At 44.0% G+C, this 13665-nt stretch overlaps 2 protein-coding genes across 3 annotated transcripts in view; one reads left to right on the forward strand and one right to left on the reverse strand.

Annotated features, from left to right (window-relative positions):
• The first annotated feature begins 3623 nt into the window (after positions 1–3623).
• Positions 3624–5094, forward strand: LOC100966575 (gem-associated protein 8-like). Its single transcript, XM_012805899.2, has one exon. It carries the CDS (start codon positions 3879–3881, stop codon positions 4596–4598), a length of 720 nt encoding a protein of 239 aa, XP_012661353.1. The 5' UTR covers positions 3624–3878; the 3' UTR covers positions 4599–5094.
• A 7891-nt stretch (positions 5095–12985) lies between these two features.
• Positions 12986–13665, reverse strand: part of BPNT1 (3'(2'), 5'-bisphosphate nucleotidase 1) — a 29661-nt gene continuing 28981 nt past the window's right edge. The window contains exon 9 of one of the 2 annotated variants that reach the window (XM_012805888.2): positions 12986–13598. In XM_012805888.2, coding sequence (XP_012661342.1) covers positions 13590–13598 — 9 coding nt within the window. In that variant the 3' untranslated portion in view covers positions 12986–13589. The remainder of the gene's footprint in view (positions 13599–13665) is intronic. The other variant, XM_023513931.1, reaches the window with a different exon arrangement.

Raw genomic sequence — 13665 nt, forward strand, 5'->3', positions numbered from 1 at the left:
TCATCTCCAGAAAGGTCAAAGGGATGAAAGCCAAAGGAAAATTAACAACCCATTCCAGAGTGAAAGAAAATGGGGAGGGATGATGAGTTGCAAACAAAGCATGATCCTGGATACTGATGCTTGCACTTTGGAGAATATTGTTGGAACGATTTAGTTGACAGAACAAAATGGGTTCTGTACATTAGGCAGAAAGATTATTATCACTTCTATTTCCTGATGTTGATGGCTGTATGAGGTCATATGGTTTCTTGGCTCTTGGGAGATGTACACTGGAGTCTTCTGGGGGCACTGAAGCATCAGATCCATATCTGCAGTATGCTCGTGGTGGTAGAGGCAGACCAAAGATGTGGTAAGGAGGACCAAAGATCTCCGTTCCATTCTTGCATCTTTTTTGTAAGTTTGAAATTATTTTAACTTTAAATACATAACATGCTACATGCCTATAAAATAGGGAAATTCTAACAATGCAATCTATTTTCCTAAATGTTTCATCTCATTTTTTAATCTTTTTGAGACAGTTTCATCTCATTTTTTAAAGGTGAAATTTATTTAAATTAAACTCAGAAGAATTAAATTAAAGACAAAAAAGAGGAAAAATTAGAGCAGTAATATACAGTTGACACTGGTCTAGAGTTGATAAATGATAAATTTTTTTTTTTTTTGACACAAAGTCTCACTCTATTGCCCTCAGTAGAGTGCCATGTCATCACACTCACAGCAACCTCAAACTCCTGGGCTTAAGCGATTCTCTTCCCTCAGCCTCCCAAGTAGCTGGGACTACAGGCGCCCACCACAACGCCCGGCTATTTTTTTGTTGCAATTGTCATTGTTGTTTGGCAGGCCCAGGCTAGATTCACCAGCTCCAGTGTATGTGGCTGGTGCCCTAGCTGCTAAGCTATAGGCATCAAGCCCAAAATGATAAATTTCTTTTAGACTTAACAGAATACTGGCAGAATGTGATTCTGAGTTCTACTATGATTCACTAAGGAAACAGGTCTATCACCATCAGAATGATTTTCTAAGGAACTTTAGTAAAAATTACAGTCATTTATTATCTGAAATGTATCAGAAATTTTCAGTCTCATTTAATTGTAGCAACCAACTCCACGTGGAATATATTATTCCTCTTTCCTTAAACAAGGAAACTGTGAGAGAAGCCTAACAAGGAACTTGTCAAGGGTCCACAACTAATAAGTGGTAGCCAGGACTAAACCAAGGACAGGTCCAGTGCTTTTCCAGTTCACAAATCAAAGTCATTTCTTTTAGAATTGATCTGTTGCGAGGATAGTTCACAATTACAGGGACCAATATGACAAAACATCAGCATCTTCTAAATATTTAAAATGGCTATTGAATTGTGCCTTTGTTCCAAAAGACTCAAAACATCACCAACATTGAGAAAGTAATGAACAATTTCATCATCCCCACCTGGACAATTATATCTAATGGACTGGGTTTCTTAAATGTTAGAAAGTACTTGTGTGGGCAGCACCTGTGGCTCAGTAAGTAGGGAGCCAGCCCCCTTATACCCAGGGTGGCGGGTTCGAACCCAGCCCGGGCCAAACTGCAACAACAAAAATAGCCGGGAGTTGTGGCAGGCACCTGTAGTCCCAGCTACTTGGGAGGCAAGAGAATCACCTAAGCCCAAGAGCTGGAGGCTGCTGTGAGCTGTGATGCCACAGCACTCTACCTACCGAGGGTGACAAAGTGAGACTCTGTCTCTAAAAAAAAAAGAAAGTACTTGTGTATTTTATACATAAGCATTAACAAATATAAGATCAGTAAACTACTGAAATACTTTTGTGTAATTTCCAAAACTAACCTCCACCACACTCAAATATAAGATCAGTAAACTACTGAAATTCTTTTGTGTAATTTCCAAATCTAACCTCCACCACACGCAGTGGCTCAGGCCTGTAATCTTAAAACCGGCAGGGGTTGGGGTGGGGTGGGATGGGGGTGGTGGATCGCTGGAGCTCTCAAGTTCGAGACCAGCCTGAGAAAGAATGAGACCTCCCCCCCATCCCCGTGTCCACTAAAACTGAAAAACTGAGGCAAAAGGATTGCTTGAGCCCAAGAGTTTGAGGTTCCTGCGGGCTGTGATGCCACAACACTGTACAAATGGCGACAAAGTGACTGTTTAAAAAAAAAAAAAAAGGGACTATAAGCGATCTATCCACAATAACCTTGGCCACGCTGACAAAACAATTCCAAATGGAACTTAAAATATATTAGGAAGGTGACATGTCCAATATTTACTCTATCATTTACTACACCTTCACAGAGTGTGTAATAAAGCAACTCCATCAATCTGCGGTGTACCTGGGTATTTCAATTACCCTAGCACCTTTAATTAAAAATAAATGCAACCTCAGTTGAAATCCTAAATGGTTACAGGATCGTCTGCATGTAAGAAGTCGAGTCAATGAGGATCTTTTCTGTAAAGGAGACGGGAAGGGAAGTAACATAAGGAGAGTTAGGGGGAAAAACGTTAAAAGAAGGAAAGTTAAGATAATTGGGTCTTAAGTTCTAAAATGGGATTTCTACGAGCAGCTTTCGGTCTCTACTTGGGCAGGAGTCGTCCCTCTAAAACAAGGTCCCAAGCTTAGCCTCGTGTCTCCCAGCCCGGCTCACATTGCGCCTCCCTCCACGCTCTAGAAAACTTCAGGAGCAAAGGCACCGGCCAGGGGACAGAGGGCGAGCGGCTCGGAGCCTATGCCGCGGACAGTTCAGGGGAGGGGGCAGGCCCAATCAACCAGATGGTGACCACCACTGCGCAAAGCCAGGGCGCGGCGACCTTCCCCGCTCCCTCTTTGGCTGATGCAACCCACAAGAGTCAGCGGCCTCGGCTCCTTACCCAAAGGAGGGTCTCCAGAATTCACGGTCAGACAGAGCGCTGCCATCTCCACTACTCGCCCGGTCTACCTGTCGGTCCTCCTGGCTGGCGCCTGAACTACGCAGAACCGGCAGAAAACAAGAAGATGCAACGTGTGCGCGTGTCCGACGCCGCCACAGTCTGCGCCCCGCCCCTGAGCCGCAGTCACTGCCGTCATCGCGCACGACCCAATGCGTAATCACTGCGCGCCGCCGACGCCCTCTGCTTTGGCCCCGCCCTTTCGGTGTTAGAGCCAGGGAGGATTACGTGGCGTTGCAGCTACCGTGGGAAGGACGCTGAAGTGAGTGGGACTTTATTACACTTCGTAAAACGAAAAAAGCAGGTTGTAAAACCGTTTCTGGGGTGGCATGGGCGTTTATGAGAAGCACAAAATATACGAAAAAGTCCTGGAAGCAAGCAGACACACGGTAGCCACAATTAGACTGGAGGTGGAAAAAGCTCGTTTAGGATCGGCGCCCGTAGCACAGTGGTTGCGGCGCCAGCCACACAGAGGGTGGCGGGTTCGATCCTGGCCCGGGGCCTGCTAAACAGCAGTGACAACTACAAAAAAAAAAATAGTTGGGCGTTGTGGTGGGCGCCTGTAGTCGCAGCTACTTGGGAGGCTGAGGCAAGAGAATCGCTTGAGCCTAAGAGTTTGAGGTTGCTGTGAACTGTGACAGCACGGCACTCTACCGAGGGTGACATAAGTGAGATTCACTATCCCCCCCCCAAAAAAAAATTCCTCATCCTTTACTCAAAAGAAGAAAGTATTTTCAAAAGTTCTTTTATTTCACTCCTGCGGTTCCCCATTCCCCTTCACCTCAGTGTGTCCCATGAAAATTAGGCACCTTCTCACCCACCGCCCAGGGTCTACAAGCTACGTGCCCACTAGCTCTGCCAGTCCATTAGAGTTTGCTGTTCAGTGCATGAAGGTTTGTGCCTTCAAAGAGTAAGAGACACTCCCAGGGGAGATTCATTGCCCATTTGGACTTTCACAAGAAGGATGGCAGCACAGGCATCAACATCAAAAGCTGAGTCTTGGTATTCTCACCCAGCATATGCAAGATACTGGCAACATTATCATCAAGGAATGACTTCGATGCGAAACCATCGGAATGCCTACAGAAAGGCCATGCAATTCTATTTCAGTTTTCCATGGCATCTCTCTTCTGCAGTTTCTTCCCAAAGCTCTTGTGATAATGAGGCTAGAGATCTTCAGTCTTTCAGTGACCATCACTTAGCCCAGCAGGACTACCACTGCAGTTCACATTTCAGAAGGTCTAGGAAGCAGCGACATATTAGCAAGAGGTTCCAGGTATCCTCAAGAGAAGACCAAACTCCCTCCCAAGATGAGGAGGTAGAGACTGAGTCAGATGTGGGGGTAGAATGTGACCTGAGCAACATGGAAATCACGGAGGAGCTCCGCCAGTACTTTGCAGAGACTGAGAGGCATAGAGAAGAGCGACAGCAGCAGCAGCAGCTGGATGCACAGCGCCTAGATGACTATGTGAACGCCGACCATGACCTGTGCTACAACCCCCACAGGTCAGTCAAAGCCCCGACTGAGAGGCCAGGAGAGCAACGCAAGGCCGAGATGAAGCACTTGTATGGGGACAGCGCTGCCAAAATCCAGGCCATGGAGGCTGCAGTGCAGCTGAGCTTTGACAAGCACTGTGACAGAAAGCAGCCCAAGTACTGGCCTGTCATTCCCCTGAAATTCTGAGCCCTGGGCTCAGGGACCCCTGCGAGTGCTGTCTGCACAGGGACCCCAGACTCATCCCCTTCCTTTTGGGTACATTCCCTTCATCTTTCCTTGCCTACAGTTGTCAGGGAAAAGGAACTTTATGCTGAGATACTGCCATGTTCATCAGAGTCCCAGTGGGCCTCACAGGGTAGAGGTAATATGCCAGTCACTTGGAATTCAGCAGGACCTATACTGTTGCCAGCGTGAGAAATCTTCTGACTTTAGATGATAATTTTGTATCTCCTGCATTGTTTTCTGATGCTGATAATTGTTCAGTTCATTAAAGTCTTGCCTAGAAAAAAAAAAGTTCTTTTATTTATAAAAAGCCTTCTTAAAAACCGCTATAGCTGGGTGTGTGCCTGTACTCCTAACTCCAGAAAGTGAAGCTGGATGACAGCTTCAGCCCAGGAGGTGGAGGCTGTAGCAGCTGTAATCTTGCCTGTGAGTAGCCACTGCACTGCAGCTTGGATAAGATAGGGAGAGACCTGGAAAAAAAAAAAAGGAAAAATTAGCTGGTCACAGTGGCCTACACCTATAATCCCAGCTAGTCAGGAGTCTGAGGCAGGAAGATCCCTTTAGCCCAGTAATTGGGGGTTGCAGTGAGCCTTGATCGAAAATTTGTCACAAAGAGAAAAGATATACAGGGTGGCATCCGTGGCTCAGTGGGTAGGGTGCTGGCCCCATGTGCTAAGGGTGGCAGAACCTGGCGCTGGCCAAACTGCAATAACTACAACAAAAAAAGCCAGTTTGTTACAATTGGGAGATTCGACTGGAATCTAGAAGACAGAGAAAGGAGATACTGCTAAACCTTGGGGGTGAGCACATTAAAAAAAAAAAAAAATAGCAGGGCATTGTGGCCGGCGCCTGTAATCCCAACTACTTGGGAGGCTGAGGCAAGAGAATCACTTAAGGGCTTGTTGCCCGTACCTCAGTGAGTAGGGTGCTGGCCACATATACTGAAGGTGGCAGGTTCGAGCTGTGATGCCACAACACTCTTATCGAGGGTGATGTAGTGAGACTCTGTCTCAAAAAAATAAAAAAGAGAAAGGCTTAAGCCCAAGAGTTTGAGGTTGCTATGATCTCTGTGACACTACAGTACTCAACACTCTACAGAGAGTAACATAGTTAGACTCTATCTCAAAAAATAAATAAATAAATAAAAATAGCCGGGCATTGTGGCCGGCATCTGTATTCCCAGCTACTAGGGAGGCTGAGGCAAGAGAATCGATTGAGCCCAAGGGCTTGAGGTTGCTGTGAGCTATGACGCCACAGCACTCCACCAAGGATGACATAGACTGTCTCAAAAAGAAGAAAGAAAAGACAAAAGGCTCGGCGCCTAGCTCAGTGGCTAGGGTGCCAGGCATATACACCAGAGCTGGCAGGTTCAAATCCTGCCCGGGCCTGCCAAACAACAATGACAACTGTAACCAATAATTAGCTGGTCATTGTGGCAGATGCCTGTAGTCCCAGCTACTTGAGAGGCCGAAACAAGAGAATCACTTAAGCCCAAGACCTTGAGGTTGCTGTGAGCTGTGATGCTGTGGTACTCTACCAAAGGCAACAGTGAGACTCTGTCTCAAATAAAAAAAAAAAGAAAGAAAAAAAAATCCATGTGAAAGAAAAAAATGAAGCCCTAAACTAAAGCAGTGGAAGAGAAATTTGGGAGACAGAATCAATAATAACAATTGACATACTTGAGCAAATTTGTCTAGGCTTATTCTAAGATTTCAGGTTGGATAAGTGGGTATGCCATTATTGAAGGAGGGAAGACAGGAAGGAAAACAGGTTTGGCAAAGTGGGAAATCCAGACTGATTTAGGGGGGATATTTATAAAATATCTAGGGGAAAACATTGTCATTGCAGATTATATGCATGGGGCTCAGTAAAATGTTTTGCTGAAGATATTCAGTGGCTGATAAAATTGATAAGCTGAATCAGGAGAGGATTTAGATACAGTAAGGCAGGCACTAGCCACATGGGGCCGTTAAATTAATTCTAACATCAGCCTCACTGAGATATAATTCACATACCATGGAATTCACTTATTTAAAGAGTACAATTCAGGCTGGGTATGGTGACTCATGCCTGTAATCCTAGCACTCTGGGAGACCAAGGCAGGTGGATTGCTTGAGCTCAGGAGTTTGAAACTGGCCTGATGAAGAGGGAGACTCCAGCTCTCCTTAAAAAGAGAGAAAAAAAGAAACATTAACCAGGCATGGTAGTGCAGACCTGTGATTCCAGCCACTGTGGAAGCTGAGCAAGAGGATTGCTGAAGCCCAAGAGTTTGAGGTTGTTGTGAGCTGTTGCCATAGCACTCTACTCAGAGCAATAGAATGAGACTCCGTCTCAAAAAAAAAAAAAAAAAAATACAAGTGTACAATTTGGCATTAATCACCACAATCAATTTTAGAAGATTTTATCACCATCACCCACCAAAGAAACTTCATACCCTTTAGCAGTCTTTCATTTCTCTTCAATTCTTAAAATGTTTTAAGGCTATAAATGACTTGGCCCTTACCTGTATTCCCAACCTCATTTCATAACACTCTTTCCCTTACTCATTTTACTTGACCAAAGCTTCCTATCTGTTCTTTTTCTTTCTCTTCTCAGAGGTGCTGTGCTTGCTATTCCCACTAGAAATCTTAGTTCTCACATGGCTGACCTCTTTTCTTTTTTCTTTTCTTTTTTTTTTTTTTTGAGACAAAGTCTTACTATGTTGCCCTTGGCATCATAGCTCACAGCAACTTCAAACTCCTGGGTGCAAATGATTCTCTTGCCTCAGCCTCCTGAGTAGCTGGAACTACAGGCGCCAGCCACAATACCCAGCTATTTTTAGAGACAGGCTCTCACTCTTCTTCAAGCTGATCTCTAACCCCTGGCCTCCCAAAAAGCTAGGATTACAGGCATGAGCCACTGCCCCTGGCCGGCTGACTTCTTTTCCTTCTATTTTCACCTCAGACTCACCTTTCTGTCGCCCTCGGTAGTGTGCTGTGGCGTCACAACTCACAACAACCTCAAACTGTTGGGTTTAAGCGATTCTCTTACCTCAGCCTCCCTAGTAGCTGGCACTGCAGATGCCCACCACAAAGCCCAGCTATTTTTTGGTTGTAGTTGTCATTGTTGTTTAGCAGGCTTGGGCCAGGTTTGAACCTGCCAGCCCCAGTGTATGTGGCTGGCACCCTAACTGTTGAGCTACAGGCGCTAAGCCGAGAAAACATTCCTATTTTATCTAAAGATCTTCAGCCCTCCCACTCCAACCTGCCCAAAGTTGCTTTTAACTCATCTTCCTAATAGATTCCTGAAATAATTCCACTTATTTATTATCTGTCTTGCTTCACAAGAATGAGCTCAACAAAGGAAGAGACTTACTATGGTCAGTGTTATGTCCAGTGTTGAATATTCGTTCAGTGCCTAAGGTACAGTAGGTGTTCAATAAATATTTGTTGAATGAGTGAATGGAGGCCAAAGTGAGACAAGTTGGCGTTTGGGGGGAAATTTAAATGGTTCAGCATGGCTTCAGTATATGTTAGAGATCAAAGTTGACACTGGAGAAGGAAGAAGCTAAAACATTAACAGTTCATGTACCATTTTGCACTGAAGGCAAAAGAAGTCATAAAAAGTTTTGAGTAAGGGAGTAGCATTACTAGATTTAAAAAAAAAATCAATCTGGAGACAACTTGCAGAGTGATTAATCAGGAAGGCACTATAGTGATTCAAGAAAGAAATCATGAATTCTGTGTTTAAATTAAGGTAGAGGCAATGGGAATAGAGAGACAGTGTATACTCTCAAATATCTCACTTGGGTAATGAGTTTTCACATAGGAAACTGCAAAAAATACTTTCAAAGGTATTTTCATGTTACACTTAGATTTTTTATCAGATGTAATCCACTGTTCACAGATTGAGAACTCTATTCTTAGAGGATAGTAAATAGATTAAGGCAGTGATTTGAAACTTTGCCAATTATCAGGATCACATTGTGGGTTTGTAATATAATTTCAGGAGGGGTAGGCAGGAATGAAGAGTTGGTTGTTTTTTTGAGAGTCTCACTTTGTCACCCTGGGTACAATATGGCTTCATAGCTCACAAGTGTCCCTAGTAGCTGGAACAAGTGCCTGCCAGAATGCCCAGCTATTTTTTGAAACACAGTCTCTCTTTGTCACTCTTGGTAGAATGCCCTGATGTCATAGCTCACAGCAACCTCAGACTCTTGGGTTCCAGCAATTCTCTGCATCAGCTTCCCAGGTAGCTAGAACTACAGGCACCCGCCACAGTGCCTGGCTATTTTTAGAGATGGGGTCAAACACATGAGCTTAGGTGATCCACCCACCTCAGCCTCCCAGAGTGTGCCCAGCTATTTCTAGTGACTGAGTCTTGCTCTCGTTCAAGCTATTCTCAAACTCTGGATCTTAAGGAATCCACCTACCGTGGCCACCCAGAGTGTAGGGATTACAGGTATGAGTCACCAGACTGAGCCTAAGAGCAGAGCTGTTTACAGTTAGCAATTAAAAGATCTCTGTAAGGCATCTAAGTAGGTATTTGGGTATGTGGATCTAGAGTTTGAAAGTTCTAAGCTTAAGATTTCAGGTTTTGAGGGCTCCAGTCAGCTGGCTGAGGAGTCACGGGTGCTTCCAGATTCAAGGGAGGTATGGCCCTTGTGCCAGGGAGTGAAGGAAGGTCATCAGAGGTTGGATCCCTGGGTGCTTAAAGAATCCAAGGCAGTGACCCTGCACTATCCACCTTCTTTAGCTCACTCCTGCCTTCTGCCACCAGCAAGAGACGTCATGCCCCGGAGAAAGAAGAGTCCACCGTGCACACCTGACCAGCACCTTCAGACCCAGAGTGAGACACAAGGCCTGGAGAATGCACAAGTCACCAACGCTGCGGAGGAAGCCTTGCCCTCCTCTTCCCTCCTGCCAATGTCAGGCAACCTGAAGGAGGCTCCTGCTGCCAAGGTGCTGAGTGCTCCTGAGGGTCCTCAGAGTTTCTGCTCCTCTTCAGGTGACAGCACTGCCACCTCATCAAGCAAACCTGATGAAGGCACCAGGAGCAAAGAAGAGAAAAAGAGTCTGACCACCGCAGTAGCTGCAGCAAACCCCGAGAATGTGCTCATAGATGCTCTAGACAGGAAAGTGGCTTTTCTGGTGAATTTCCTGCTGGTAAAGTATCAAATGAAAGAGCTAATAAGAAAGGCAGATATATGGGAGATGATCATCAAAGATGATGAAGACCACTTCCATGAGATTTTCCTGAGAGCCTCTGAGCGCATGGAGATGATCTTTGGCCTTGATGTGAAGGAAGTGGAACCCACCCGCCACTGCTATGACATCTCCATCAAGCTGGGTCTCACCTATGATGGGATGATGCATCCTCCAGTGGGTTTGCCCAAGACCGGCCTGCTGATCCTTATCCTTGCTGAGATCTTCATCAATGACAACTGTGTCTCTGAAGAGGAAGTCTGGAAAGTGCTGAGTAAAGCAAAAATATATTCTGGACAGATGCATTTCATCTATGGGCATCCCAAGGAGTTAGTCACCAAATATTTGGTGATGGAAAAGTACCTGGAGTACCGCCAGGTGGCCAACAGTGATCCTGCACGATATGAATTCCTGTGGGGCCCAAGAGCCCATGCTGAAGTCAGAAAGATGGAAATCCTGAAGTTTCTGGCCAAGGTTCGTGGGACTGAGCCACAGTCTTACCCATCTCAGTATGAGGACGCTCTGCGAGATGAAGAAGAGAGAGCTCAGGTGACTAGCACTTTAGTCAAGGCTGCCTCTACCTCCACGGCCACTGGGAGTTCCGGTGCGGTGTCTGACGGCATCTCCCACACCTAGTGAAGTCGGGGACACTTTCATGTATCTGAAGACGTCACTTAGTGTTCCAAAAATGTGGGTCCAGGGTAGAGCTGGGGGAAAACAGTATTTGTCACGTATGGGTTCCTATTCTGTATGTGTGAGATGACAATATATTCGTATATTTTTGGATGAGTGTATTATACAAGTGTTACTCGTTTTTATAAATGTTTTATTATTTTCACGATCTTCCTGTTTCAAATAATATTGGCCACACATTGAGTGCGATCCTTGACAGGTAATAGTAAGCGCTTTACTGATACTGTAAACCACACCTTTTCTTTTGTGATGTGGACTAAGGTCACATGGCATTTCTATAGGCGTTTCCTTTGAAATATGGAGAATTCAGCTTCACTATACTTGGTATCAATTGTGAGAACTAGAAAAATCATAATTCAGTTGTTTCTTTTTATCTTTTTTGTTTTTTTCTGTAAAATTATAGAACATTTTCTTCCATTTACTTAGCTCTTTCCAGAATGTGTATGAAATAAATATGAATAAATTAGAAAAAAAAAAAAAGATTTCAGGTTTCGGGGCTGCACTTGTGGCTCAAAGGAGTAGGCCACCGGCCAGATATGCCAGAGGTGGCAGGTTCAAACCCAGCCTCGGCCAAAAACTGCAAAAAAAAAAAAAACAAGATTTCAGGTTTCTGGGGGAAAAGGGCCCACATGAAGCCATGTGAGTGAAGTGTATCATTTGGTGAGAAAGCAGAGAGCCTGGAACAGAACGTTAGTGAATAGCAGCATTTAAGGGAAGGAAGACAGAGAAAACAAGACAGGAGACTGAGTAGGAGTGGCTAAAAGGGAGAAGACCACAGCACAAGAAGAGAGTTACAAGAGGGAGTGACAGCACATATATATAGTGAGGAGAAGATGGAGTAAGTCGGGCTAAGGCAGGCCTGACACAACCAGCCTGGTTGGGGAGGTCCTATGCCACCTTCACTTCCTGTCATTCTTAGTGTTTTGTAAATTTATCTCCCATCGTAAAGATGCCCGTCAGAACGCTGATTTAGGAAAATGACTTTTTTTTTAGTTGAGATGGAGTCTCACTTTGTCACCCTCAGCAGAATGCTATGGCGTCACAGCTCACAGCAGCCTCAAACTCTTGAGCTCAAGTGAGATGGAGTCTCAGTTTGTCACCCTCAGCAGAATGCTATGGCATCACAGCTCACAGCAGCCTCAAACTCTTGAGCTCAAGTGAGATGGAGTCTCATTTTGTCACCCTCAGCAGAATGCTATGGCATCACAGCTCACAGCAGCCTCAAACTCTTGAGCTCAAGTGTTCCACTTGCCTTAGCCTCCCAAGTAGCTGGGACTATACCTGCCTGCCACAACACCTGGCTATTTTTTTCTTTTTTTAAAGAGACTGCGTCTCCCTCTTGCTCAGGATGGTTTCCTGAATTCAGGCAGTCCACCTGCCTCAGCCTCCCAGAGTGTTTGGATTACAGGTATATAAGATTTAGGCCAGGCATGGTGGTTCAGGCTTGTAATCGTAGCACTCTGGGAGGCCAAGGCAGATGGATTGCTTGAGCTCAGCCCAAGCAAAGGCAAGACCGCATCTCTAAAAATACCTGGGTGTTATGGTGGATGCCTGTAGTCCCAGCTACTAAGGAGGCTGAGGCAAGAGAATCACTTGAGCCTAAGAGTTTGAGGTTGCTGTAAGGTATGATTCCATGGCATTCTAGTGAGGATGACAAAGTGAGAATGTCTCAAAAATAAATAAAAATAAAATACAATAAGATTTAATGTAGGTTGGGCAACCTTAGTTAAATGGTTGGAGCGCTAGCCCCATGCACAGGGGCTGGTGGGTTCAGGGCCTGCTAAACAAACAAACACACACAAACCAAAAAAAAAAAAAATCTAATGTGGCCTTTGCTTTGAACTTTTATGTATAAACTGTGATTCTGGAAATGGAAGAACAAAATAGTCTTGGAGACGCTACTCTGACTGTTGTCCAGAATTGCTGGCCTTCCGACCTATCCCCATCTGTGCATACTGGCTGACAGTGACAGGTGGCTGGACCCTATTTGATAACAGGAGTGGTCAAAGGTGTGGAAGCCACAGAAGCCTCTTCCTGTGGATTATGATGCCCCTGTAAAATAACACTGTATTACCTTATTTAACAAGCACTACAGTTACATGATTTTCAAAGTCCCCAGATTAGCCTTCTTAAAATACACTGAATTAAAATTGCTGAGCTACAAACTGTCAATGTGCATTTAAAAAAAATCTCCTAGATGATTCTAAAATAGTTGGGTATTAATCCAACTTAATCCCAAACTGGAGAAATTTAATTAAAAGCAATGAACAGAGACTCAAAAGGCAAAAAATCTAGGCATAATGTTAGAACAGTTTATGTTATGATTGCCCATTGGGAGGAACAAAAGTAATTACTTCCCACAGTTAAGTCATATAATGATGCCACAAGAAAACGAATTCCCATAGTAGAGAATTTATAATTTTCAAATAAAAAAAAAAAGCTAGTGAATAACATAAAAGCTAGGATTAAATAATTTATTTTAAAGAAAATTTCTCCATAAATCCTTTTCATTAACATACATAATAACATATATATCCATAACTGGAGTAGAAACACTTTAAAAATCACCGTGAAAAACAATAGTGAGATGTAGGAAAAACCGTGCCCTAAAGAAAGCCGGTTTACAAGATAGGAATGTCAAGTTAATAGGCGATCTGGAATACCAGTTCGAACTAACCATTTTTTCATTTCTCCACATAAAAGAAGGAAAAGAAATATAACATGTTAAATTTATAAGTTCTCCAGATGTCAAAATTGGTCTGGCTGATTAATTCATCAACTTTAACTTCTTTAAATCTATCTTCTAGTCCTAAGTATAGTAACTAAACATAAGTCACTGATCAACAATGAATAAAGGTAGAGTTCTAATTTTATCCAATTGATTTTAAAATATGTTAAGAACTAAGTCCTCCTGCTACTTAAGTAAATGAGACTCTGCTTTAAGGAACAAGTGCATTTTTAACCGATTCTGGAACTCGGCTTGCATAGTAGTCATGATTCCTCAGTGTGGCAAGGACTCCTGCAGAATTCATGTGCTTCACCTCTTTGTTGTATTGAAGGGCATTCCCGTGGATATCCGTTAACTTGCCTATCAAAAAAACACCAATACAATGTTAATGGCTAATTGGATCATGATGTTTCTAATTTTTTTTTTT

This window comes from Otolemur garnettii, unplaced genomic scaffold, assembly GCF_000181295.1.
Source record: "Otolemur garnettii isolate 467f Iridium unplaced genomic scaffold, OtoGar3 scaffold00045, whole genome shotgun sequence".
NCBI lineage: Eukaryota > Metazoa > Chordata > Mammalia > Primates > Galagidae > Otolemur > Otolemur garnettii.